The sequence below is a fragment of the Mobula birostris genome, chromosome 4 (genome assembly GCF_030028105.1).
Source record: "Mobula birostris isolate sMobBir1 chromosome 4, sMobBir1.hap1, whole genome shotgun sequence".
Lineage (NCBI taxonomy): Eukaryota > Metazoa > Chordata > Chondrichthyes > Myliobatiformes > Myliobatidae > Mobula > Mobula birostris.
In genome coordinates this window covers 65,365,986-65,393,573 of record NC_092373.1, presented here as the reverse complement: position 1 = coordinate 65,393,573, position 27,588 = coordinate 65,365,986, and the positions used below count along the sequence as shown (strand labels likewise).

The window sequence follows — 27,588 nt, the reverse complement described above, 5'->3', positions numbered from 1 at the left end:
AACTAGCTGGAACATGTTAGGTGGAATGGGAATAATCGCTGTGCAGTAAATTTCTTTAAACTGTGGTTGTATCCATGTGGTGTAGCACTGTTGATTTGTAAGGACGTAGCAACATAAACTGTCATTCTTCATTTACCGGTGGGGGGGGGTGTAGCAGTTATTGGTAGTACAGAGGAACTATTTCCTCAACAAAGTATAATAAATGTTGCACCATTTAATGCAAATATGTATAATTATTAATCAATGTTAAAATGATCAAGTATATTATAAAAGTTTGTAGGAATTTGGTATGCTGCCCAGAATTATCATTTCACAAGCCCTCATTGTAGCCTTTTCCTGTACTATATTTTGATCATTCTTTCAACTTCAACATGGTCCTCTGTCACTGCCATCACTTAAACTGATTTTGCTCCATCTTTTCTGAATTCAATAGTCATATTTAAATCCTGCTGAACAACCATTTCTGTCCTGAGGAACTGACATGGCGCAAGACACCGAGTGTTTACTCTTTTTTTCCATAGATGCTGCCTGACATGTTGAGTTCCTTCTGTGTTTTGTGTATGATGCTTTGGATTTCCAGTATTTGCAGACTTTCTCATGTTTGTACTTCTACTAGCTCTCTGGTATCAATTTTAATATAACTTTCAGCAATTTTGCTGCTACAAGCCATAGTATCAATACAAATTGTATTTCCCACTGGTCATTTATCTAGTCCAGTCTATTTTATTATTTCAAGTTGTTTAACATTATTTGCATTGACTGATTCTTCATCTGGAGCTGACATATTTAAACTATTATTATTTTCCTTTGCAGGTTGATTTTCCGGAAAATACGTTTATTGCTAGGAGGAAAGACCCGGCTCATTCTGTGTGGAGGTGCTCCATTATCACCATCCACACAAACATTCATGAACATCTGCTTTTGCTGCCCTGTTGGACAAGGATATGGATTAACAGAGACATGTGGAGCCGGAACTATTAGTGATGGTTAGTCATCTCCTGGGAAATGTACTTTGTAACTGTTTCGTGCTTAGCAAAATTTGGTTTAATATCACTGACGTATGTCATGAGCTGTGTTATTTTATGGCAGCAGTACATTGCAATGCATAATCAAAAAACAAATTAAAATAAATATGTAACTATTCCTAAAATGTTGATTGTGTGTCTTCAGGCTCCTGTATCATGACCTTGATGATACCAATGAGAAGAGGGCATGTCCAGGGTGATGGGGGGTCCCTAATGACAGATGCTACCTTTATGAAGCATCATCTTTTGAAGATGTTCTCAAATGCTGGGCAGGCTAGTTCCCATGATGGAGCTTACAACTTACTGCTGCTTTTTCTGATCCTGTGCAGTGGACCCTTCATACTAGATGGTGAAGCAACTAATTAGAATGCCCTTCACGCTACATTTGTCAAAATTTGTGCAAGTTTTGCTGACATACCAAGTCTTTTCTAATTCCGAATGAAATGGTATGTTCAAGGATCTGTGTGTTCAACCTTAAGAAGTGAACTTATTTGGAAAAGATGGCTTACGGACCACCTTCTATTGAAATAAAACTAAAGCCATTTATTCCTTTTATCTTTTTCTTGATATATTTAACTGTATATATTTAACATGACATTTTATAGTATTAGTGATTTCTAACAAAGTTCAAAAAGTTCAAAGTAAAAATTATCAGAGTACATACAAGTCACCACATACAACCCTGAGATTCTTTTTCTACAGCCATACTTAGCACATCTATATAACAGTAACTGTTAACTGGATCAATGAATAACTGTGTAAATGCAAATATAAATAACAATAAATAAATGTATTACTACTATATGTAGATGAATACTAAAGGGCAAAAAGTTATTAGAAATTGTCTCCCTATTAGCTATTTTTAGAAGGCAGTTTGTAAACTTTTTCCAGTATCAGATACATCTTTGATATTTTTGAATTGGTATTTTACTGATGCTATATGTAATCATTTTGACTGCAGTTTGCTTTTATCTAATGAAGTAACGCAGGTTTATTGCGGCAGTTAATTCTTGAAACATTTAAGTTCATGAATCAAGATTATCAATTAATATCATTGGTCTTCATTTTGCAATACGTCATGTTCACCAAAATATCCAGAGTTTCTGACCTGTTGGATGAGTTTTGGCTACATACAAAAATGCTGGAGGAACTCAGCAGACCAGGCAGCATCTATGGAAAAGAGTACAGTCAATGCTACAGGTTGAGACCCTTCAGCAGGATAAGACAAAAAAAAAGATGAGGAGTAGATTTAAAAGGTGGGAGAAACACAAGGTGGTAGGTGAAACCAGGAGGGGTGAAGTAGAGAGCTGGAAAATTGATTGGTGAAAGAGATACAGGGCTGGAGAAGGGGGAATCTAATAGGAGAGGACAGAAGGCCATGAATGAAAGAAAAGGGTGAAGGAGCACCAGAGGGAGGCGATGACCAGACAAGGAGATGAGGTAAGAGAGTGAAAAGAGAATGGGGAAGGTGGAGGCCTTACTGCTTGTTCTTATCTGATTTGATCAATTCACAAATGTTTGCTGCTGTTGCTTCTTCTGTTGAGCTTGAAGTATAAATTGAGTTTCACCCAAAGGATGGTGAGTACCTGAAGCACATTGCCTGAGAGAGTGGTAGAAGCAGACTCACTGTCAGCATTCAAACTTTTTGATGAACTCTTGAATCCCTGCTGCCAGGAAGAATACGTGCCATTTTCTGGATCAGATTAGTATGGCTGGCTGGCCAAGGATGTGTTAGCCCAAAAGACCCATTTCCATGTTCTATGACTATAATACCATAGAAAGTAGACTGGTGTGAATGAAGACTTAGCAGCTCACGTGGGTTTGTACTTGGGGAAACCTAGATATGAAAATGCATAGAAAATAGGAGTAGGCAACTTGGTCCTGCTCCACTGTTCCATTATGATTATCCACTTCAATGTCCTGTTCCTGCTGCCCTCCCATATCCATTGGTCTCCTTAGCATTAGGAAATATACATAGGTATGCCTTGAATATAGTAGCTAACTTGCCCACTGTACCTTCCACATTGGGGAATTCCATTGCTTCAGCAGGCTCAGGATCAAGACATTTCTTCTAATCCTGGTCTAAACTGCATACTCCTGAAGACTTGAGATCACATGATTCTCTGTTCCACTGAACATAGGCCTATCAAGCTCAATCTCTCCTGCCACTTCAGGGTCTGTCTTGTAAACTTTAACTTCATTCACAAGAACATCTTCAGATGAGGAGACCAAAATGATGCTTTCACATTGTTTTCAAATGACTTCTCACCAAGGCCCCATGCAGCTGCAGCAAAACATCCCTGCTCTCAAAACTAAATCCTTTTGGAATGATAGCCATCATATAATTTGCCTTTCTAAATGTTTAGTGCACTAGAATGTTTGCCAGGTGTCATTGCACCACCACTTTTCCCACTGTAATTATTCAGGTAATCATTTTTCAAACTAAAATGGATAATGTGACACTAATTCATGTCATACTGCAGCTGCTGTGCATTTGCCCACTCTTCCATCTTCTCTAAATCACATTGCAGCCTCACTTCATCCACCTCCCATCCATAGGTTGTCGTACTTTTCCCCAGTACTGATGGGGAAGATTATTACCAAATCTGTGTTTCTGTGTTTGCATCTTGAAATGTATACACTGTGGGTGGAAGGTTTAAATTAGTTTGATAATAGGTAGATTTGAGTTTCATTTGGTGCATTATCCAGTGGACAATGTAAATTAATTTTCATTGTTTCATTGGAAGGAACACTTAATTAGCTGAAATGGAAGCGTCGTGATCTTTTGGTTGTTTTAAAATAAATTACATATAAAGAGAACTAATATTATTACTATGAATAGTTCCTCAATAAATTATGCTAAAATGATTCCTAAAACATGAGATGCATTTTAATAGTTTTTCACAACTGCAAACATCCAAAGCCTGTGATCTACTATATTTTATTTGTAATGTGAATAAATGACAGCATTCTTGTGTACTTTCCCACAACAAAAAATCTGACCTGGTAATTCATCCGTTAATTAATCTTGATTGTAGACTATCTCACCTTAGTGAAAGATTTTAACCCAAGTACTAAACCCCCAAAGAAAATCAATTTCATCTCAAAAGTAAATCCATAATAGAAAAGCTTATTTAGCTCAACTGATTCATTTGTTGTGTACAATATTAACCTCAATCAGTACAGTATAATGTACTCTGATAGGCTTTCAGTAGAAAATTAGCTAGTAAAACCTTTTCAGATATATTGTAGTTATAATATCAGTGACCAGCTATTTTTTAAGAAGTCTTTGGCTGCCCCTTGAAACCCCAATTTAGATTACTGGAGATGGAGAATGGGGGATGCAAAGCATTCAATGTCTCTCCATTGACTTATTCTAGCTATATCAAGCCAAAGTGTATTCAATTCTCTATAAACTTCTGTACTTCAGAATCTTTTAACAACTTTTAGATGTGTTTCATTCAAGTGACTTTTGTTGATTCTAGCATTTGACTTCACTACTGGCCGTGTGGGAGCTCCACTTCCCTGCTGTGAAATTACATTAAAAAACTGGGAAGAAGGTGAGCACTGTCATTTGCTTGAAATGGAAATGTCTAGTAAGAAGTGAAATATTTAATTTCCCATTTCTTAACTTCGATTTATTCCAGTACAATTTTCTGCTGAATGGTAATGTCTCTGTTCTGAATTTATAGCTGCATTATAGAGCTTCCCTATGACACCTTGCAACAGTACAGCACAGGAATATACCCTTCAGCTCACAATGCCTGAGCAAACCATGATTTCAATCTAAACTAAATGATCTTTCTGCAGAAGATCATATCCCTCTATTCCCTGTCAATCTGTGTCTGAATGCTTGCTAAGGGCTGCTGTCACGTTTCTTTCTCTTCAGCTAGCAGAACTTTACAGGCACTTGGACTCTGTTTCAAAACAAACACCAAAAAAAAACTTTATGGTAAATAGTCATAGAAAAGTACAGCACAGAAACAGACCCTTCAGCCCATTTATTCTCTGCTGCACTATTTAAACTGCCTAATCCCATCGAACTGCATCTGGATCATAGCCCTCCATACGCATCCATGTACCTATCCAAACTTCACAAACATTGAAATTGAGCTTACATGCACCACTTGTGCCGACAGCTTGTTCCACACTCTCATAACCCCCTGAGTGAAGAAGTTTCCTCTCATGTTTCCCTTAATCTTTTCACCTTTAACCCATGACCTCTAGTTGTAGTCTCACTCGACCTCTATGGAAAAAGCCTGCTTGCATTTACCCTATCTATGTCCATGATAATTTCATACACCTCTTTCAAATCTTCCCTCAGTCTTTTACATTTCAAAGAATAAAGTCTTGACCTATTCAATCTTTCCATATAACTCAGGTGCTCCAGTCCCAGCCACATCCTTGTAAATTTTGTTTGTACTATTTCAACCTATTTACATGTTTCCTGTAGGTTGGTAACCACAACTGCCCATAATACTTCAAAATGGGCCTCACCAATAGGGTAAATACAACTTCAATATAACATCTCATCTCCGGTACTGAATATTTTGATTTTCTTTACGAACGAATCTACCTGTGACTCCAATTTCAATGAATTATTGACCTGTATTCTCAGATCACCTTGTTCTACCACACTCCTCAGTATCATACCATTCACTGTGTAAGACTTACCCTGGTTGGTCCTCACTCTTGTCTGCATTAAATTTGATCTGCTGTTTCTCAGCCCATTTTTCCAAGCTGGTGCAGATCCCTCTGCAAAGCCATGATAGCCTTCCTTGTTGTCCACTACATCCTCAATCTCGGTGTCGTCTGCAAATTTCTGATCCAGTTGACAACATTATCATCCGGATCATTGATTTAGATGAAAAACAACAACGAACCTATCACTTGTGACACATCGCTAGTCACAGGCCTCCAGTCAGAGAGGCAACCATCTACTTCCACTTTGGCTTCTCCCACAATGCCAATGTTTAATCTAATTTATTACCTCATCTTGAATGCCCAGTGACTGGACCTTGACAACTTTCCATGCCTTGTCAAATCCCTTACTAAAGTCCATGTAGATAACATCCACTGCCTTGCCTTCATCAATTTTCCTGGGTATCTTCCTCGAAAAGCTGTAAGATTGCTTAGACATGACCTTCCACGCACGAAGCTCTGCTAACTATCCTTAAACAGTCCATGTCTATCCAAATACTTGTACATCCAGTCCCTCAGAGTACCTTCCAATAACTTTCCTACTACTGTTGTCAAGCTCACCAGCTCCTGATTTATTTTTAGAGCCATTCATGAACAGTGAAACAACACTGGCAATCCTCCAATCCTCTGGTACCTCTCCTGTCACTAAGGATGATTTAAATATCTCTGCTAGGGCCCTGGCAATTCTACACTGGCCTCTTGTAGGATCTGAGGAACACCTTGTCAGGCCCTGGGAATTTATCCACCTTAATTTGCCTCAAGACAGCAAACACCTCCTATGTAATTTATATAGAGCCATGACCTCGCTGCTGCTTTGCTGCTCTCTAGACTCTTGTGTCCATCTCCCGAGTAAACACAGATGCATAAAGTACTTTTGGGATCTCCACCGTCTCTTTTGGCTCCATGTATAGATTACCATTCTGATTTTTCCAGAGGACCGATGATATGAAGTAGTTGTCAGCCTCAACAGTTATTACAATGGCTAACCTGGATATGCAACACACAAACATACGTCTCTGTACCTTTTCAAGGCTTCAGATAAAGTTGGCTATACCTTGCATGTTTCTGTCTGAGTGTTAACTCTATACATCACCTTTTTATTTTCCTATTTCGTTAACTAGGTGGATATACTGTTTATGACAAGCCTCATCCAAGAGGAGAAATTATTATTGGTGGCCCAAATGTTACCTTGGGATACTTCAAGAATAAATCCAAAACAATGGAAGATTATTTTACGGATAAGGATGGGCAGGCATGGTTCTGTACTGGGGATATAGGCGAATTTCAAAACGATGGATGTCTTAAGGTCATTGGTTAGTGTCTGTAGATCTCTGATAACTGAATGTAAATTTCAATCATTATGTAATACTAGAATTGAAAAACCTAAACTTTTGTGATAATGGTAAGTGTGAATTCAACAAAAGTATATTTGGGCAGGGGTCTATTTCCAAACACTATTTAAAAGCTATTTTCCCTTCAAAGTTTAGCCTTTGGGATATTGCCAATTACAAGTCACTATAATCTTGGGAAAATATATTTTTCAACAGCAAATGCTAAACCTAATGAGATCACTCTTTTGCCCTTAAAAGAAACTTAAATGTTTCTGCTGAAGCATTGCCATATGTTTCTCCAGTTTGCCCCCAGGAATTAATCAAAAATTTTTTTCTACGTTGGCTTAATTTTTTTTTCGTAATGCCTGATAAGCAGCTGTTGGAATACAAGCAATCTTGTAAAGCATTGGTTGCAGTTTGCATCTACTGCAAAAGTCTAGTGCAAAGAGATTGGTCTTGTTTAACATATGACCTAATTCATTATCCTCAGTAACAGTTTACAGTGAAGGATTAGAATGTATGCTTAATTGTTAATGATCTTAATTTCATTGGAATAATATTTTCCTGTTATCTCTGTACACTATGATTATATGAAACATCACCTGAAAGGTTAAATGGTGATGATCAAACTATACCTTTCAACTAAGGCCAAATGACTTCCCATCTCCTCCGGATTCTTTCTAGCATTGTGCACAGTGATGGGGATATGTATATTATTCATCCAGGCATATCTCTTAGAAACATAGAAGACCAACAGCACAATCCAGGCCCTTTGACCCACAGAGCTGTGCTGAACATGTCCTTACCTTACTACCTAGGCTTACCCATAGCTCTCTATTTTTCTAAGCTCCATGTACTTATCCAGGAGTCTCTTAAAAGACCCTATCGTTTCTGCCTCCACTACCGCTGCTGGCAGCCCATTCCATGCACATATATTGCTTTTCAAAGAGGATTATTTAAACCAGCCAGAATATTTATTAATTTGAGGTACTTGACAACCAAATTTGGTAATTATTCTTAATTTAATAACATTTCTAAGAATTGACAATTTTAAGTTCATAATCTTCAAGTGACCTGGCTAGTGGCGTAGTGGCATCAGCGTCGGACTTCGGGATGAAAGGTCCCGAGTTCGAATCCAGCCGGCTCCCCTGCACGCTTTCCATCCATGCTGGGTTATGAGCTGGTGATCTCTTTGGAAACTCACCCGGCAGAAGGCAATGGCAAACCACTGCTGTAACTTGCCTCGTACGCGGTTCCCCACTACGTCAGAGAGGCGTGGAGGGAAATCGTCTGCTAACCGGAGAAACTCTGGATGCGACGTACCTTTCCTTTCCTAATCTTCAAGTTATTTCATATACAAACAATCTCAGTTTTTTTACAGATTGAATCTGGGTAAAATCTGTGTTGACATTGTAAGATGTAAGATAATGTTTGTGAATTTTTTTTAAACAGAATGCTTTAATTTCAAGAATTATAACTGCAATTGTCCATTCTCTATAGATCGTAAGAAAGATCTTGTGAAGCTCCAAGCTGGGGAATATGTAGCCTTGGGAAAGGTGGAGTCTGCTTTGAAGAACAGTCCATTAATTGATAATATCTGTGTCTATGCAAACAGGTGAGATTTGTGTATATTTCTACCTTTCTGAATAACCTGTTGCTCTACAGAATCTAAAACATAAAATCTGCAAATATTTGTGTGGATGCCAGTCCACGAATGGATTCTTTTTACCAAAATTAAGTGTAATTAAATTCCTTCCAGGTACAAGCATAGATTGCTCTTTGGTGTACACACCAGGGACAGCAGAGAGCATTTCAAATGCTTGTCTCTTTCCCATGTCTAACCTGAAAATTCCCGGTGTAAAGCTGAAGAAATTCTTCCCTTATATCTGGCAGTGTCAGATTGATTTTGCTTACACTATAGTACAGTACCTTGTAAAATGTATTCAGCCTTTGTTCACATAAATGAATATTACAACCAGGGATTTTGATCTGTTTAACTAGGAAATTTTATTTGTGAATCATTTGCTTTTTCCCCAACAGTAGAGCTCAAAAAAAACAGGGAAAATTGTTAAGCATGAAAAACTAAAAATTCAAAAACTGGAATGTCAGCACTTCAAAAGTATTCATCCCACTTTACTCAGTACTTAACTGAACTACCCCTTAATGCTATTACAGCCAGTAATCATTTTGGGCGAGTCTCTATTAGCTTTGCACAATGTGATGGAGCAAGATTTTTCCATTCCTCCTTGCAAAATTGCTCGAGTTGTGTCAGGTAAGTTGAGGAGCAGCTGTGGACAGCATTCTTGAAGTGTTGCCAGAGATGTTCACTTGGGTTAAACCCAAGACCCTGGGCCATTCAAGGACATCCATTTTCTTCATTTGAAACCACTCCATGATTGCTCTGGCAGTGTGCTTTGGGTTGTTGTCCTGCTGAAAAGCTAACTTCCTCCCTAGTTTAAGCTTTCTAACAAAGGCTAGCAGGTTTTTTATCCAGGATCTCTCTGTATTTAGCAGCATTCATCTTCCCATCAGTCCTGACCAGATTTCTGGTCCTTGTGCTGAAGGGCATCCCCATATCATGATGCTACCTTTACCGTATTTTACAGTAGAGATGGTGTTACCTGGCTGATGCACAGTATTAGATTTTTATTATCAGAATTTTGAGGCCAGAAAGTTCCACTTTAATCTCATCTGACCACAGGACCTTCTTCCACATCTTTGCAGTATCTTCTAGGTGATACTTTATAAATTCACAGACAAGGATATGATTTTTTTTTCAAAGAGGGCTTCTTCCTTGTCACTCTTCCATAAATGCCCTTTTTGTCCAAGGCCTTGAAGATTGTGGAGCCGTAAGCGTCATCTCCAGTTGCAGCCCCTGACTTCTACAGCTCTCAGTCAGTGACTGTTGGCATCACGGCAGCCTCTCTTACAAGTGTGACTCTTCTTGAGTGACTAAGTTTAGAGGGGCAGACTGTGCCTGTGGTTTTATATTTTTTCCTTTTTTTTTTGCAATGGACTGCACTGAGCTCTGAGGTATATTTAGTGCCTTTGAGATGGTGTTGTACCCTTCTGCAGATTTGTTATTTTTTAAAATGATCATTTTCCTCACTTGTTCCTGAATGCTCTTTTGTCTTCCTTTTGGTTTGGTCTGTTGAAAATCTACCATACTGTTGGACTTTACAGAGAGAGAGGGCATTTATTCTTATTAACTGAAATAGGTGATCCACAAATTTTGTACATCAGCAAATTGGATGAATTGGTAAGGTAATATAGAGTATTGCATCTGAGGAAAGTTGGCATAGTAATTGCAAAGGAGATGAATACTTTTTTCAGCCTCACAATTTTGGTTTTTACTTTTTTGTAAATTGACAGGTTTTGGAATTTTTCTTTTGATTTGACATGATGCACAATGTTTTGTAGATTACCTCAAAAATCCTACTTCAATATATTTTAAATTTAGAAAATGAGACAGTAAAATAGTTGTGGAGGCCGTGTACTTTGTCAAGGTACTGTATGCTTATTACCATTCTTTCTGCCTTTCTGTTGTCTAGTATTTCGTTCCCTCTGATATTCGTCTGCTGTAAGCTACAATTCCTTGTGCGATGTGTTTCATGTTCTTTCAGATTAATTAGACAAATGTTTGTGTTCTCTCTTACTTGTGACTTAAGATTTTATCAGTTTGTCTCCAGCAATTTATAACAATTGCAAAATCTTACTAAGGTCACGTATATTAATGAATACCATTTGATGCTTTGAACAATTAAATCGTGAATTAGTATATTTCAGGTTTTTTTTAAATTATCTCTAGAAATTCAATTTTTGTAACATAGCTGGAATTTGGTCTTGATTTTTTGGTTAATAGTATTTTGTGCTGAAAATGCATCTCATAATTCAAAGTCATGAACATTTAAAGTAAATAAAACAAATGAGGACTGTTTAGGACACAGCCCCACCTGCAAAACAGATGAAGCAAGCAACATTCAGGAGCATTCACCAAGATGAAGCATCATAATTTTAATATTATTTTAAAAAGAAACTGATCTATAAAAATCTACTATGACACTTCAAACAATTAAGGATATTTATTAAATCTAGCTAATTTAAATAAGTCAATTGCTTAATTTCTGAGAATTCCAGCCCTTGCTACAGGGATAGTTTAGTAATCACTGGTAAAAATGGTTCAGAGTAACTGTCATTTTCCATGCAAAATGCACCTCTTCAATTACTGCTGTATAAATTTTGAAAATCCATGTCTGGTAAAATTTTCAAACTGTCCATTATTGTCACTTTGGACATTTTCTTGAAATGTTAATGTCTATAAATGTTTAGCAACCAAAAGTTAATTCACAAATTGTTTTCTCCCTAGTGATCAGTCATATGTCATCTGTTTTGTGGTGCCCAATCAGAAACAACTGCTAACTTTGGCTCAGCACAAGAATGTAATAGGAAGCTGGGCTGAGATTTGTAACCACCCAGAAATGGAGAAAGAAGTGCTGAGAGAGATCACTGATGCTGCTACAATTGGTGAGCTTGAAAGAAAAAAAGACTGTCCTATTAATGAATTCAGTTCATGTTTAATCCTCAAACATGATGTTATGGATTACTTAGAACAGTCTGTAGTTTCAACTGCATTGATCAAGTACAATAGATATGGTTTCATGGCTGAAAGAAGATTATAGCTGGGAGCTTAATGTCCAAGGATACACATTGTATTAAAAGAACAAGCAGGAAGGCAGAGGGGGCAACATTGTTCTGTTGGTTAAAAAAAAAGAATGAAATCAAATCATTAGAAAGAGGTGACATAGGGTTGGAAGATGTTGAATCATTGTGGGATAGTGCTAAGGAACTGTAAGGGTAAAAAGACCCTGATGGGAGTTGTATACAGACCTCCAAATAGTAGCCTACAAACTACAGTGGGAGATAGAAAATGCATGTCAAAAGGGCAATGTTGCAATAGCCATGGAGGACTTAAATTTGCAGGTTGATTGGGAAAATGAGATTGGTGCTGGATTACAGGAGGGGGATTTTCTAGAGTGCCTGTGAGTTGGCTTTTTAGAGCAGCTTGTGGTTGAGCCCACCAGCTATTCTGGAATGGGTGTTGTGTAATTTATTAGAATTTATTAGAGGTCTTAAGGTAAAAGAACCCTTCATGGCAACCCTTCATGCAATCAAATTCACTGTGAAATTTGAGAAGCTAAAGTCAGTTGTATCAGTATTACAGTGGAACTAAGGGAACTACAGAGGCATGAGAGAGGAGTTGGTCAGAACTAATTGGAAAAGAACACTGTTGGGGATGATGGCAGAGCAGCAATGACTGGAATTTCTGGAAGCAGTTTGGAAGGCACAGGATATATACATACCAAAGAGAAAGAAGTATTCTAAAGTAAAGATGACGTGACTAACAAGAGAAGTTAAAGCCAACATAAAAGCCAAAGAGAGAGCATGTAATAGAGCAAAACTTAGTGGGAAATTAGAGAATTGGAAAGCTTTTAAAAAGCAGTAGATGGCAACTAAAAAATCATTAAGAATGTAAAGATAGAATACAAAAGTAAGCCAGCCAGTAATATTGAAGAGGATGCCAAAAGTTTCTTCAGATACATGAAGTGTAAAAGAGAGGGGAGAATGGATATTGGTTTGTTGGAGAGGGAGCAATGGAGGAGAATGAAATGGCAAGTGAACTGAATAAATATTTAGCATCAGTCTTCACTGTCCATGACACTAGCAGTATGATGGAAGTTCCAGTTGCCAGGGGTCATGAAGTGTGTGAAGCTACCATTACTAGAGAAAGTTTTTGGAAAACTGAAAGTAGATAATTCACCTGGACTAGATGGTGTACACCCCAGATTCTGAAAGAGGTGGCTGAAGAGATCAATAGGTACATTTAATGTCAGAGAAATGTATACAATATGCATCCTGAAATTCTTTTTCTTCGCAAACATCCACGAAAATAGAGGAGTGCCCCAAAGAATGAATAAAAATTAAACGTTAGAATCCCAAAGCCCCCCAACTCCCCTTCCCACGCAGCAGCAAAGCAATGACCCCCCCCACCAGCAAAAAAAATCTATACCCTCCACTGAGCGCTCGTGCAAAGCATCAGTTAAGATACAGACTTGCAGTATCCCAAAGACTACTTGTTCACCTGGTAATTCGACATACCACAGGCTTTCTCTCTCCCGAATAAGGGAAAAAGAGATTTCCCTGTTTCATGAAGATATTAGTAATAATCTTTTAAGAATCACTAGATTCTGGAATGGTTCTGGAAGACTGAAAAATTAATATGTCACTCCAAGAAGGGAGAGAGGCAGAAGAAAGGAAATTATAGGCCAGTTACTCTGACCTCAGTGGTTGGGAAGAGATTGGAGTTAATTACTAAGGATGAGGTGTCAGGGTTCTTGGAGGCACATGATAAAATAGGCTGTAATCAGCATAGTTTCCTCAAGGAAAAATCTGGCTTGACAAATCTGTTGATATTCTTTGAAGAAATAACAAGATAGATGGACAAAGGAGAATCAGTTGATGTATTCTTGGATTCTCAGAAGGCCATTGACGAGGTGCTACACATGAGGCTGCTTAATGAGCTGCTAGCCCAGAGTACTTATAGAGAAGATTCTAACATGGGTACAGCTGTGGCTGATTAGCAGAAGGCAGAGTGGGAATAATGGGAACCTTTTTTGGTTGGCTGCAAGTGTGAGAAAACTCTTCATACAACAAGCCATTCAATCCTGGAATCATGCACAGGGGTCTGAGTTGGGGCCAATTCTTTTTATGTTATATGTCAATGATTTGGATGATGGAATTGATGGCTTTGTTGCAAAGTTTGAAGATGATAGGTGGAGGGGCAGGTAGTTTTGAGGAAGTAGAGAGGCTACAGAAGGACTTAAGAGAAGATTAGGAGAATAGGTAAAGAAATGGCAGTTGGAATACAGTGTCGGGAAGTTTATAGTCATGCATTTTGTTGGAAGCAATAAAAGGGTTGACTATTTTCTAAATGGAGAGAAAATACAAAAAAAAAGAGGTGCAAAAGGATTGGGAGTTCTTGTGCTGGATTCCCTAAAGGTTAATTTGAAGTTTGAGTCTGTGGTGAGCAAGGCAAATGTGATGTTGGCATTCATTTCAAGAGGACTAGAGCATAAAAGCAAGGATGTAATGTAGAGATTTTATAAGTACTGGTGAGGCCTCACTTGAAGTATTGTTAGCAGTTTTGTGCCCCTTCTTTTAGAAAAGATGTGCTGATACTGGAGAGGGTTCAAAGGAGGCACATGAAAATGATTCCAGGATTGAATGGCTTGTTGTATGAGGAGTGTTTTCTGACTCTGGGCCTGTGTTAACTGGAATTCAGAAGATTGAGGGGTGGCCTAATTGAAACCTATCAAATGAGGACATGAGAGTTAAAGGACAAAAGCTTAGGGGTAACATGAGGGGGAACTTCCTTACTCGGAGAGTGGTAGCCGTGTGGAATGGGCTTCCAGCAGAAGTGGTTGAGGCAGGTTTGATGTTGTTGTTTAAAGTTAAATTGGATAGATATATGGACAGGAAAGGAATGGAGGGTTATGGGCTGGGTGCAGGTCGATGGGACTAGGTGAGAGTAAGAGTTCGGCACAGACTAGAAGGGCCGAGATGGCCTGTTTCTGTGCTGTAATTGTTACATGGTTTGTTATATGGTTATAAATGGTGAAAGACCGTAATGGAGTAGATGTGGAGAGGATGTTTCCTATAGTGGGAGAGTCTTAAAACCAGAGGACACAGCCTCAAAAAGAGGGGTGTTCTTTTAAAATAGAGATGAGGAGTAATTTCTTTGTCCAGGCAGTGGGCAATCTGTAGAACTCGTTGCCACAGGCAGCTGTGGAGGCCAAGTCTATATGCATATTTAAGGCAGTGGTTGATAGATTCTTGATTGGTCAGGGCATGAAGGGATACAGGGAGAATGCAGGAGATTGGGATTGAGTGGAAAATTGGATCAGCAATGATGAAATGGTGGAGCTGACTTGATAATCCAAATGGCCTAATTCTGCTCCCATGTCTTATGGTCTTATGATTTCAAGGCCTGACATTTATTATAGGATACAATGAATTCAGACATTTAACAGAAGTTTGATGTTTAAACTCGAGGCTTAGCTGCAGATAGTGGGCATTTAAAATCATAACATGCTGGGAATCATCAGCAGGTCAGATTGAAATGTTTTAGAAAGCAGTATAGTGAAGATATATCACTGATTAAGTAGTTATGAGTTGGATTTTCTTTACTCTTGGTAATGTTGGCTGTTGGCTTTGCTGCAGGGTACGATTTTGATTTGTTCTTATTGCACAGCTTTCATATTAGCTTGAGGCATATCCCAGCCGATGAATCAGCAGAGTATGCACAAATCATAGGGTGATACAGTTAATGTTGACTGATCCAAGGCTTTACCTGAGATAGTTATGATGGAAACTAAAAATCTCTGCCCCTGCTAGGAGTACATGAACCAGTTTTTATAGATGTAGGAGTATATCACTGACTCTTCGGTAAGTTTGCTAAAGGTGGCAGATTTGCTGATTTCTGCAGGAAATGATCTCTGTTGAGGCCAAGTAAACGGGAACAAAAGCCTCAAGCATTTCATTTGTAGATTTGGGTGTTTTTCCGCTCTGCTTTAAACCTAACAAAATGGAAGCTGCAATTAAAATTTATTATACAAGCATATTAACTTCAATTTCAGATACATATCTACAAACGCATAGAAATATCTGAACTTGAAGTCTTAAATTCTAATTGCAGCTTCCATTTTGTTAGGTTTGCTTTAAATTTTAAGTGCTATCTTTTACTACATTAAAAATGGCTATTGCGCTTTAAAAATTTAATAAGGTTAAAGTTCCCTTTTAAAATCATTCACCCTACAAATTCTGAGCTTTTTAAAGGATAGTGCATTTGACAATTCATAATGTGATCTCTGTATCTTGAATGCTGCAGACTTTATTTCTAATTTTAGAAACATTTAAGTTGTAAATGATCATAGCTTATAGTAAACTCCTGACCATGATCTTAGTGATGTGCTGATGGTGACTATAAGACATCGGAAAAGAATGGGGCCACCTTCACTCCATCAAATCTTCTCCACCATTCGATCATGGCTGATTTATTATTCTCTGTCAGCCCATGCCTTCTCCCTATAATCTTTGACACCTTCTCTAATTAAGAAGCTACCAACCTCTGCTTTAAATATACCCAATCACTTAGCCTCACAGCTATCTGTCAGAATGAATTCCATCGATTTAGCACCCTCTGGCTAAAGAAATCCCTCCTCATCTCTATTCTGAGGGGATTTGTTTTATTCTGAGCTGTGCCCTATGTTCCTATACTCTCCCACTACTGGAAATGTTCTCTCCATATCCACTCTATCCAAGCCTTTTAAAATTCAGTAGATTTCAATGAGATCTCCTTTGTCTTTTTAAACTCCAGCAAGAACAGGCCCACAACCAGTAATGTGTTAACCCTTTCAACCTAGGGATCATCCTCTAATCTACTCTGATTTATAGCCTTTTTTTCTGCCCCCCACCCCCCACCCTGACTCTTGAATTTCTGGCATGTTACTGATACCTTCCATATGTTTCTATTTCATCCCCATGACTGTTTAGTTTAAAGTCTTAACCATAGCACAGGTTATGCAATTTACCAGGATGCAGGCCTCAGCCTGTCCCATTGGAACAGTCCCTCCCCCAGTACTCATGCCAATATCCTACAAATTCAAACCCACTTCTTCCACACCAATTTTTGAGCCACATACTTAACTCACTACTTGACCGGATGTCAACTTGCATGTGGCTTGTTTAGTAATTCAGGGATATTAATCATTTGGTTCTGCTTTTTAATTCAGTCCCTAATTGATCAAATTCCCTCAACAGAACCCCTTTCCCTGTTCTACCTGTATTGTTGGTCCACCCCCTCCCATGGACCACAACAGCTGGATTTTTCTCCTCCCACTCAAAATTCTTCTGCTGGTCAAATGAGATGTCTTGAACTCAGGCACCAGCTAGGCAATACAGACATCAGGGCTCTCAATCCTTCTGGCAGGAAATTGTCTATGCTCTCCACAATTACAGCCATATTTCTCTCACCCCCCCCCCTCCCCGATCGGTTACCTGAACCACAGTGCCACAATAAAATCTGAATACGAATCAAACTCTTACACTTTTAATCTTAGAGGCAGATTCCTGCAAGCAAGGTGTCTTTCATTTGATAGGGAGATTATATGGTGAAAAGCAATAGTTTTTTCACAAAAGCTGATTTTGGAAATTCAACCATAAAGTGTATATTTTAAAGTTCACTGAGGTTGTAAGGCAGTGGAATACCCTTTCACAAAATTATTTTGGATTTTTTTATTATGTTGATGTTGAAGGCAGGGCCAGCATTTAATATCCACTCTTTTGAACTAAAGGCAGATGAGAGTCAGGCACCATGGTGGGTTTGAAGTCACACAGGACAGGCTGAGTTAGAATAACAGATTGTAGCTCTGCATCTCTGGTTTTTGTAAGCCTTATGTTATTTGCACACCTGTATAGGATTAGATGTAGCGACATAATTCATTACACTGAAGGATATTAAGTAGATGGGTTTATAGTAGGTTCATGCTTATCATTACTGGGACTAACTTTTAAAAAATCTACATTTACTTAGTAATTAAAATTTAATTTCCCCAGTTTCCACACTGGAATTTGAATCTGTGCTGTTGGAGCAATGGTCTAGAACTCTTGATAGCTTCTAAAGTGACTTGGTGAATACACTTGGTACCTGAGTAGAAACTGACAGGAGGCCATTGAAGCCACAGTGAAATTCTTTTTAAAGCAATTAAATCATACCCATTGCCCCTTTTCCTGTGGCCCTGAAAATTGTTTTCCCTCATGTCAATTTAGTTGCCTTTTGAAAGTCCTAAATGATTCCAACTTTAAGTAATGCACAATGGGCAGCTTGGTAAGTCGCTTTTCATTGTGCTTAAAGACTTACTTTCTCACATTAATGAATACCTGAGTCATATTGAATGTAGCTTTATAACCATACCCTTCCATTCTTTCCAAATGCCAAAATGCAGTGGGGTAATCAAATTCACATTTTAAGGATGGGTTAAGCAGGTAAGAAAGATTAAAGGAATGCAGAAATGGTGGGGGTTGGGGACAAAGGGCGCAGAATAGATTAGGATCATTCAGAGGATAAAAGCTAACACCGACTGACAGGAAGGAAGCAGTTCTTTTTGTGTTATAATTTGTGTTTTGTAGATTCAAATCTATATATATTGTAATTTTAATTACTTGTTTGGCATTTGTTTGCAGCAAAATTGGAGAAATTTGAAATACCATTAAAAGTGCGGTTGAGTCCTGAACCTTGGACTCCAGAGACAGGCCTGGTGACAGATGCCTTCAAATTGAAACGGAAGGAACTCAAAACCCACTATCAAGCGGACATTGAACGAATGTATGGTGGAAAATAATACCTGCATTCCACACAACCCAAATAAATAGGAATGACTCTGAAAGATGATTATAACAGACATCAGAACACAATGTTTTCAAAACTAAGGTCATAGGATTAATCAAAAAGAGAACATCACATTATAAAATAGGTTATTCTGTAGTATTCTTTATAGGTATTAACATTTATCCAGGTCAAGATTGCTAAACCATTTGAAACAAAAATAAGCAACACACGTCAAAGTTGCTGGTGAATGCAGCAGGCCAGGCAGCATCTGTAGGAAGAGGTGCAGTCGACATTTCAGGCCGAGACCCTTCGTCAGGACTAACTTCGTTAGTCTTCCTACAGATGCTGCCTGGCCTGCTGCGTTCACCAGCAACTTTGATGTGTGTTGCTTGAATTTCCAGCATCTGCAGAATTCCTGTTGTTTGTGAAACAAAAATAATTTGTTTATTTGTGTTTGTGTTTATAAATTATTACTCAATAATCCACAAGAACAAATGTAACTACATGATCTCTTGAACCTCTAATACAGTTGTGTTCTAGGTTGTGGAAACGTACAGTTTATTTATTATACACTTGTGCAATGTTTAACTTAATAGGGTTTTAATCAGTGCAGGGCTAAATCTGAAAAGGTTTAAGAAATTGAGATAAATATTATTTGTAGGCGACTTCTGATGCAACTAGCCACTGATAAGCTGGGCCATAAAAATCATTTAATATCGGATATGTAGGATAGCCCTGCTTTGTAATTAGTTAAGATAGTGGTTTGTGCAATTAATTTCGGAATGAAAATTGGCCATAGTTACAGCCTCCAATGTTAAGTCTGGTTGGAAGTGTTCATGTGATTGTTAGCTGAGTACAGGATTGAACTTGTCTGTGATGTCCTTGCTCTAATATTCTGCCTACACTCGCTGATAAATTCCATGCATGGATTGTGGCCTCACTAGGGTACTAGGGTACAAAAGCACTAAGCAGTCAGTATCTTCACGGAAGAATGGGGGGAGAGGTAGAAATTATTCTTGAGGAAAAGCCTAACAAGCACTGACTTCTGTGACACCTGGAACTAAGCTTATAAGTCACACTTTTTTCTTAACACCCACTTCTGTCTTTTCATGTATTGTACTGATTCTTTTATTAAATTAGTGGTAAAGTGTTAATGAGGAAATATGCAAATTCTGCTGTTAACTGCCTCAAAAATGATAAACAGTTTTGCATTTTAGTAAAGCTTGTGCAGTTGAATGTTAAAACACTACAACAGAAATGCATTTGTAGAAGTTCATTGAGAGGATCCACTTTTATACAAACCAATTCAGAACAGTTGTTACTGATTTACCAGGATGGCTTGCCCAATGATCATACTAATAGTTCCTCTATATTCTTGAAGTCCAGTTGTTTGATGTAAGTAGGAACAAAAGGTTTCAGACTCTGGGAAAAGAGATGTTGCCCCTTAAAGTATCCAGTATATTCAAAGTAGAAATTTGTACTTTTGCCATTATCTGATCATTTTGCCTTGGTCTTCATTTTGTAATTGGCAAAAACCAAATTGCCATTAGACAGATTCTTGAATTATGGAAACAAAAAAGCATGTTTTTCTCAAGACTTTCACCTTTACACTTTGCTTGCAGAATTGAGGTATCATGGCTTTAAAATGGACGTGCTGAAACATCACCATACATGAGCTGTGACTTTAAAAAAAACAGGGTGGTTTTTTCCCATCATTTCCTGAATTCGTGATTGTCCTGTTTTTTGACTTGTGTAAACAGGTCACTCAATTTAATTGCAGCTGTAAAATAACGTTTGGAGTTTACATATGATGTAGACAGCTACTTTCACTGTGAGAACAACATTTGCAGAAAACAGGACCCTCAAAATCGTAATCATTCAGCCTCTTGCTGATTGTTGACCTTTCAGTTCTCAAGTTGGTTACTTTTAAGAATACTACTACTAAGTTTAATTGTCTTCTGGCTATCAGTTGTGATTTCATGACTAGTAGGTTTGTGTCAATTGTAGTTAAGTGGGTAGAATTTGGAATGCATGTCCATTGATTTATATATAAAATATTGTGAACATTTTTAAAACAAAGTAATCATGTTCACAATGAGATGGCTGGGATGGGAGGGGGTTGGTGGTGGGATAACAACAGCCTTTGGAGAAATGAATCCAAGTTATTATTACTTGTCCTAAGAACAGTGATTCGGTAGCTCAGTACAGTAATGACAAACGCAATTGTAAGTTCACTGTCATGGTGTCTGATTTCACAGGAGTGCATTGAACTTGTTTGTTTCATATGAATAAGCTTGTGTTATGTTTTGCGCATGGTTTATGGTTAGACTCTCTAAATGTAAATGTGAGGAGTGGGAAACAAAGGTTAAAATGTATATAAGATAAAAGTGCGTACACTTGTGTAAAACAGACTGGTAAAAGTTTGTTCTGCTCTACCTTGACTACTGTTTGTTTTAAGGAATTATAGTGTGGCACCTGCATTAAATCTTGGTATTTATTGGTTCATTTCTATATGTAAATACCTTTGGGACTGTAAATTTAGTGCAAGTTAAATTTTTCTTCCAGTTAGTCAATTGTACAGTAATCTTAGTATTTAATGTAATGAATTTCATGACAAAAGTCTAGAAATTTTCAGTGGACTTCCTGCAAACATCTATGTGAACTGCGTTACAAAATATATTCATTTATTTATTTGTATTTGGATATGTTTTCAGTTATAAAATAAAATTGTAATTTGTGATTTCCACTTTGATTTTGGTTAGTTAAACTCTGATTTGTTTTTGAAGATGCAAAAACTTGTAAAATTGCCATTTTTTTTAACAAGAGCTCTTCAGTTATATGTAGATCTACTGCTGAAATGTGTAAGTGAATGTCACTCCACTCTTCAGGATGGGAGAGAGGCAGAAGAAAGGAAATTATAGGCTATTTAGTCTGACTTCAGTGGTTGGGAAGATTGTTAAGGATGTGGTTTTGGGGTACTTGGAGGTGCATGATAAAAATAGGCCATCGTTGTCATGGTTCCCTTAAGGGAAAGTCTTGCCTGACAGATCTGTTGGAATTCTTTGAAGAAACAACAAGCAGGAAAGACAAAGGGGAATCAATGGATGTTGTGTACTTGGATTTTTGTAAAGCCTTTGACAATGTGCCACACATGAGGCTGCTTAACAAGTTAAGAGCCCATGGTATTAAAGGAAAGATACTAGCATGGGTAGAGCATTGGCTAATTGGCAGGAGGCAAAGATTGGGAATAAAGGGAGCCTTTTTTGGTTGGCTGCCAGAATGGCAGAGCACACTTGATGGGCCAAATGTCCTAACTCTGCTTCTGAGCATTGTGGTCTTATTTCAGGGAAAGTGGGGGAATGGGTTTGCTTTGATTCGATGGGTCGAATATTATCCTGCTTGTAATGAATTATTAAAAGCTTTGCTATTGTGCATCTTCAGTTCATGTCTTAAATGTTGACACGTAGGGCAGTTTACTTTTTATTTACTTTATCTGTTCGTGGACGAAGATTAGGTTTACACGCAAGAACTTCCGATTTACTGACAAGCCGTTGATTATCAGTGCAATAGCCGCAACTGTTTCAAGAATGACGTGACGTGTGAATGCAATGTCATAGCAGATTCTCAGAAGCTACAATGTCTGTTTCCGTGGGACACGTTCTTGATGCGCTCTTAAAACGCGCGCACGCGCACACTCACACTTCTCAATTGCCAAATAGTAATTTGCTGCCTGTTTCCAGTAAACTTGAATATGAAAATGGGCGAGAAGTCTACCTGGGGGAGATCCTGATAACGATGTTTGATTTTTTTAATATAAATCCATACCAAGAAACTTTAAAATATTTTTATTAAAAGAAACTCAAGCTTCCATATTAAGGGCTTGAAACTATATGTAAATAGTAAATCTGCACCTACCCAATGGACAACCTAACGGGTTTCCCGCGTTCAGTGTATTTCCCACTTCCAGTGTGTGCTCTTGCATCCTCACCAGCACAAAAAGCAATATGTTTCCAAAATCAGATTAGGATTAAAATGTATGCACAAATTCACGTTCGCAAATTGTGTTGCTATGAGAATTAAATCCTTAAATTTATCAGCGAAACGGCTTCTTTTGCCAATGGCAAAGTTATTAATTGCAACATTTATAGAGCAGCGAATGAAGTCCTGCACGTTTGTCCGTTGATTGTATTTTGCTCTCTCGAATGAACTTCATAAAAGAGCAAAATTCACACGTCACTAGAGTGAGTTTACTGCCAATTTTCCTGCTTAAGTCAAAAGTTCGTCTCGTCCAAAATCTCAGTAAAATGAATCCAGATTTCCTCACTTCAGAGTTAACTTCCCTTGGCACGTGATGGTGCGGAATGAAATCTATATAAAAGTCGGTTGATTGCAACGAAGGGAATTACTGCACACATAACTGAGCTGAACTGCGCTCCAATTTTTAAACCACTTCATCCTTCTGAGAAGTTTGAAAGATATATTTTATACCGATTGGTAAGTAAATGCCATATTGGTAACATTCTATAAAATGAAATTGATTGCACATGTTCCACGTTTGTTAATAATCGCTTCAGTGCATGCAAAATGCAAGTTAGTTTTTTTCAGCCCCTTTAATGTTGTACTTTCATTTAAAGAAACACGATACACAGTTTAATTTGAGTAGACCTGATTCCCTGTTAATTCTTTCTACCAGGATCTTCTATTTTAAGAAATTGCAGTCTATCGATTTAATGATGTACAATTCCAGTGAAACCAACTTCGCCGAAATAGGTACACAGACAGCGAAGGCTGCAAGTGACTCCCAGGACAGCGAATATCTGTACATCTTAATTGTCATGTCTTTCTATGGAACCTTCCTCCTGGGAATAGTGCTGTGTTACATCAAGTCAAAGAAGCGGCAGCGGAAAGACGACGCACTTTTTCTGTATGATGACAGCGGAGAGTGGGCTGCATTGATGTTGTTGCAGATACCACGGGTGTTCGGCAATTTGCCAGAGAGCGTGGTGCCGTCTTTGTCCTGTGCCGTATGCTCCATGGAAAGTAGCTTGAGCTCGGAGACAGCTCAAGAGTTCCGACTCACCTTGGAAGGAGAGGCACTGGTTGGAAATGAAGCTCTGTTCTACGGCATTTCGGGCGGCTCTCATCCGCCAGCTGAAACCCTTTCTTAAAATGATGGAAAAGAAGGAATTCCAGACGGTGACTAAGCCCATGATTTTGGTACACTACACATGTGGTGCCTGTCGCACGCTAGTTCTTGAATTAGCCATCACTTCCCAATGGACACTCACAAGAGCATGAACATAAAGGACATGAAAGACGTTTCTGCAAATACACCCATTGACTCTTAAAAGTCAAAATCTGTATATTTGGACACTAGTGGCAGCGTTTATAAGATGTACGGTACACATGTTAAACATTCGATTGTAATTCTCTGCAGAATTGCTGTTTAACAGACTGCTACTATTTTATAGTTAATCCGTAGATATTATGTGTTGAAATAAAGAATTTAAGCAAGAAGGTCAACAAATCAACAAGGCTTCGTCTATGGATCTTCAAAAAGCTTACAAATTCTCATTGGCAATTAGCCTGGAAACACTTGAAAATTGAAAATCTTCCGGATGAAACTGGCGTTGGACTCTTGACAAATATTCTGTAAACTATACCACTGCTATTAAATTAATTTGTAAATATTAGGTTAATCTGCAAAATAACTGTAAATATTTATTGTTAAGTTGAATTAAAATTAGCTGAATTTAAGAATACGATTTATATTCATATCAAATATGAATGTCAGATGCAGTGGAGATATAGGTAGAAGGAGATGAGTTATTAACTTTAAACTTTCTGCATTTTCACTCAAAGAGTTGAACTGCACGTGCATGTAATAAGAGCTGTTTTACTCATCTCCTTCTACCTAAGGCCACGAACTTATCAATCTCCCCTGCTGTGGACCACTTCTACAAAGATGGGATCCATATGCTCCACGACTGCTGGACTGTGTGTGTACATGTAGGAGGGGACTATGTTGCAAAATAAATGTGCTAGGTTTTCTAAAATTGACTCCTTCCACCTTAGGCCACAAACTTATCAATCACCCCTGGAATCTAGTGTGTGTACTGCCTAGCCAAACCATTATCTTTGGATAAAATGTTAAGCAAAGGGCCTTCTGGTCTATTTTGTGATTGCAAAGAAAAGTTCCTGGATACTACTTGGAATTATAGCAGGGGAGTTATCATGTCTTGGACAATATAGTCAATGCACAGCTAAATCAACTAAGCTGAGCACTATCACCTTTCTGTTTGCAATATCTGTCTCTGTGCATTACTTACTTGTCCCTGGCATCTGATTTTGAGAGGAAACCAGTTGCCGAAAAAAAAGGTTCAAGAAAGTCAAAAGTAAAGCAATAACAAAAATGGAGGTAAGAGGTGGAGAGGATTTGTGAAAGTAAGGAAAGACAATTACTTGAGTAATAATACAGCAGGCCAGGCAGCATCTCTAGGAAGAGGTGCGGTTGACGTTTCGGGCCGAGACCCTTCGCCAGGACAAAGAGTCTCTGCCCGAAACGTTGACTGTACCTCTTCCTAGAGATGCTGCCTGGCCTGTTGCGTTCACCAGCAACTTTTATGTGTGTTGATTGAAATTCCGGCATATGCAGATTTCCTTGTGTTTACTTGAGTAATATCCATGAAGTGATGGATGAGGTTGACACTGGCATTGTCCCAAAACCACACGCATAATAAATACCTGCAAATCAATTTTTTGTAAGAATACAACAGCTGAATATTTCTTACTGACTTGTCTATCAAATGGTTGACTATCAGCTCTTTAGGAGATTATTGTGTGCAGGCTTCTAGGTGGGGAACAACCTCCAGCTGGTAGGGGCAGACTGCAATAAATGCAATAGCTTCAGCTGTTGGAAAATTGTCCTTTGGGCATCATTGTTTTGGAGTAAGTTCTTCAAGAGGTGTGCGATGAACGATGTGCATTATGTCCACAGATAGGAACAATGATGACTGCACTCTTTTTTAAGTCAGTTTCAATAAAAGCTGAAATATTAATAAAATAGTTTGCAAATAACTTCAATAGTGAAAGTTGCAACACACTCAAAATGCTGGGGGAGCTCAACAGGTAAGGCAGCATCTGTGGAGTGAAATAAACAGTTAACATTTTGGGTTTCTCTGCCAAGTTCTTCTTTGTTTCTGCACCAGGTTCTTCTTTGCTGCGTTTCATACTGATAGATGACCATTTGTGATCTGGATTCTTGTTAATAACATCAAATAATATTTATGCACGTGATTTCTAAACATTCAGATCCACACCAATTTGTATTGTTTTCATTACTGAAAAATTTTCCTTGAATTCTAGTGTTTTACTGTAAGCACATTGGCATAACTTTTTTTTTTGTATTTGCCTACAGTGGATCCCCAAATCGAATACAACTACAAAAAATTGATTTAGTGTTACAGTGTGAATGAATAAATAGATTATACTAATTGGACATTAAAGCTACATAGATGTTTGCCATCATTCCTTGGCGGGGACATGTTGATCCAATGACTATTCTGTCAGTTTTACACATTATAACATACAGCCATTATAATACTGTAGGTACTGCTTGTAGTGAGAATGATCCTAATGGTTTCCTTTAATTGGTTTTCAACCTTGTACACTTAAAATATGCAATGTAATGAAAAAATGTGCAAAGCTGGAAAAATCTTTTAAGCTTCTTTCTTGATTTTTCTAAACTCCCGGCACATGCAGCTGTTGCTTTCTGTGAAATGGCCTTAACACCTCATACGTGTCTGGATGACAATGTGTTAAACTTCGCAGATAATGCCAAGGTTGCTATCAAAGCTTGCAGTGGGATCTGGACCAGCTGGGAAAATGGCAGACAGAATATAATGCTGTCACCATATCATTCCATTCCTTTGTGATTCTATTGCTCTCTTAATTTTATTTATTTTTAATTTAGAGATGCTTCTGTGAGTTGCTGCAGTTTGAGAGGACTTGCATGGTGAATGGTAGGGAACTGAGCAGTGTGGAAGAACAGAGGAATCTGGGAATGCAGATCCATCATTCCTTGAAAGTGGCATCACAGGTAGACAGAGTCAAAAAGAGAGCTTTTGGCCCATTGGCCTCGACAAATCAATGTACTGACTGCAGTAGTTGGATTGTTATGTTGAAGTTGCATTAGATGTTGGTGAGGCCAAATTTAGAGTATTGTAACTAGAATTGCACACAATAGATAGGGTTAATGCAAGCAGGCTCTATCTACTGAGGTTGGGTGAGACTAGAACTAAAGGTCATGGATTAAGGGTAAAAGGTGAAATATTGAAGGGGAACCTGAGGGAGAGCTTCTTCACCTGAGTGTGGCGTGAGTGTGGAACAAGCTATCAGAGGAAGTGGTCGATTGGGTTTGATTGCAGCATTTGAGAGAAATTTAGATATTTACATGGAGGGGGGGGAGTATAGTGGGCTATGGGGGAAGTGCAGATTGATGGGACTAGACAGAACAGCATTTGGCACAGGCTAAAAAGGGCAAAGGGCCTGTTTCTGTGCTCTGGTGCTCCATGACTCTATATCAGTTCAAATGGTAAAGCTCTGCTTTTACTCTTTTTATGCCATGTTTGATATCAATGCTGTAACTGTTGGGACTAGTCTTAGTTACAGAGTAAACAAAAGTATAGACATGCAAGGGCTTAGAGACTGGAAAATTCCAGGAAGGATTTAAACACTGTGATTTATATCCAGATCTGATCAACAAGGCCAACAAACAAAATCATAAAATGTGTGTGTTTATCCATTTATCGCCAACCTTTGGAGACATAAGAGACTGCTAATGCTGGAGTCTGGAGCAACAAGCAATCTGCTAGAGGAGCAGCATCTATGTGGGAGGGGGGAGAGGAGGAACTGTCACTGTTTTGGATTGAAACATTGCAGAGCTGCAGGATTCTGATTCAAACCCCTAATGTAGGTTCCTCCAGTGGATAGCTTATTGCCAGGCTTTTGTTGGTATATTTATTTGCCCTTTCTTCAAGTTTTCAGCCCTTCACTGCTGCTTACTGCCTTACTGACAAGAGGTGCTTAC

At 38.3% G+C, this 27,588-nt stretch overlaps 2 protein-coding genes across 3 annotated transcripts in view; both read left to right on the top strand.

Moving 5' to 3' along the window:
• Positions 1-21,252, top strand: part of acsl3a (acyl-CoA synthetase long chain family member 3a) — a 79,657-nt gene extending 58,405 nt beyond the window's left edge. The window contains exons 10-15 of one of the 2 annotated variants that reach the window (XM_072255484.1): positions 814-986; positions 4,511-4,585; positions 6,848-7,039; positions 8,558-8,672; positions 11,424-11,581; positions 18,356-21,252. In XM_072255484.1, coding sequence (XP_072111585.1) covers positions 814-986; positions 4,511-4,585; positions 6,848-7,039; positions 8,558-8,672; positions 11,424-11,581; positions 18,356-18,513 — 871 coding nt within the window. In that variant the 3' untranslated portion in view covers positions 18,514-21,252. Of the gene's footprint in view, positions 1-813; positions 987-4,510; positions 4,586-6,847; positions 7,040-8,557; positions 8,673-11,423; positions 11,582-18,355 lie in introns of those variants that run through there. The other variant, XM_072255485.1, reaches the window with a different exon arrangement.
• A 1,626-nt stretch (positions 21,253-22,878) lies between these two features.
• On the top strand, positions 22,879-26,192 carry kcne4 (potassium voltage-gated channel, Isk-related family, member 4). The gene is made up of 2 exons (XM_072255486.1): positions 22,879-22,994; positions 23,194-26,192. The coding sequence occupies exon 2, from the start codon at positions 23,231-23,233 to the stop codon at positions 23,666-23,668; it is 438 nt and encodes a 145-aa protein (XP_072111587.1). The 5' UTR covers positions 22,879-22,994; positions 23,194-23,230; the 3' UTR covers positions 23,669-26,192.
• Positions 26,193-27,588: the final 1,396 nt, after the last annotated feature.

Excerpts from the sequence above, each read along its gene's own strand:
- kcne4 (XM_072255486.1), top strand. The coding sequence starts at position 23,231 with ATGATGTACAATTCCAGTGAAACCAACTTCGCCGAAATAGGTACACAG.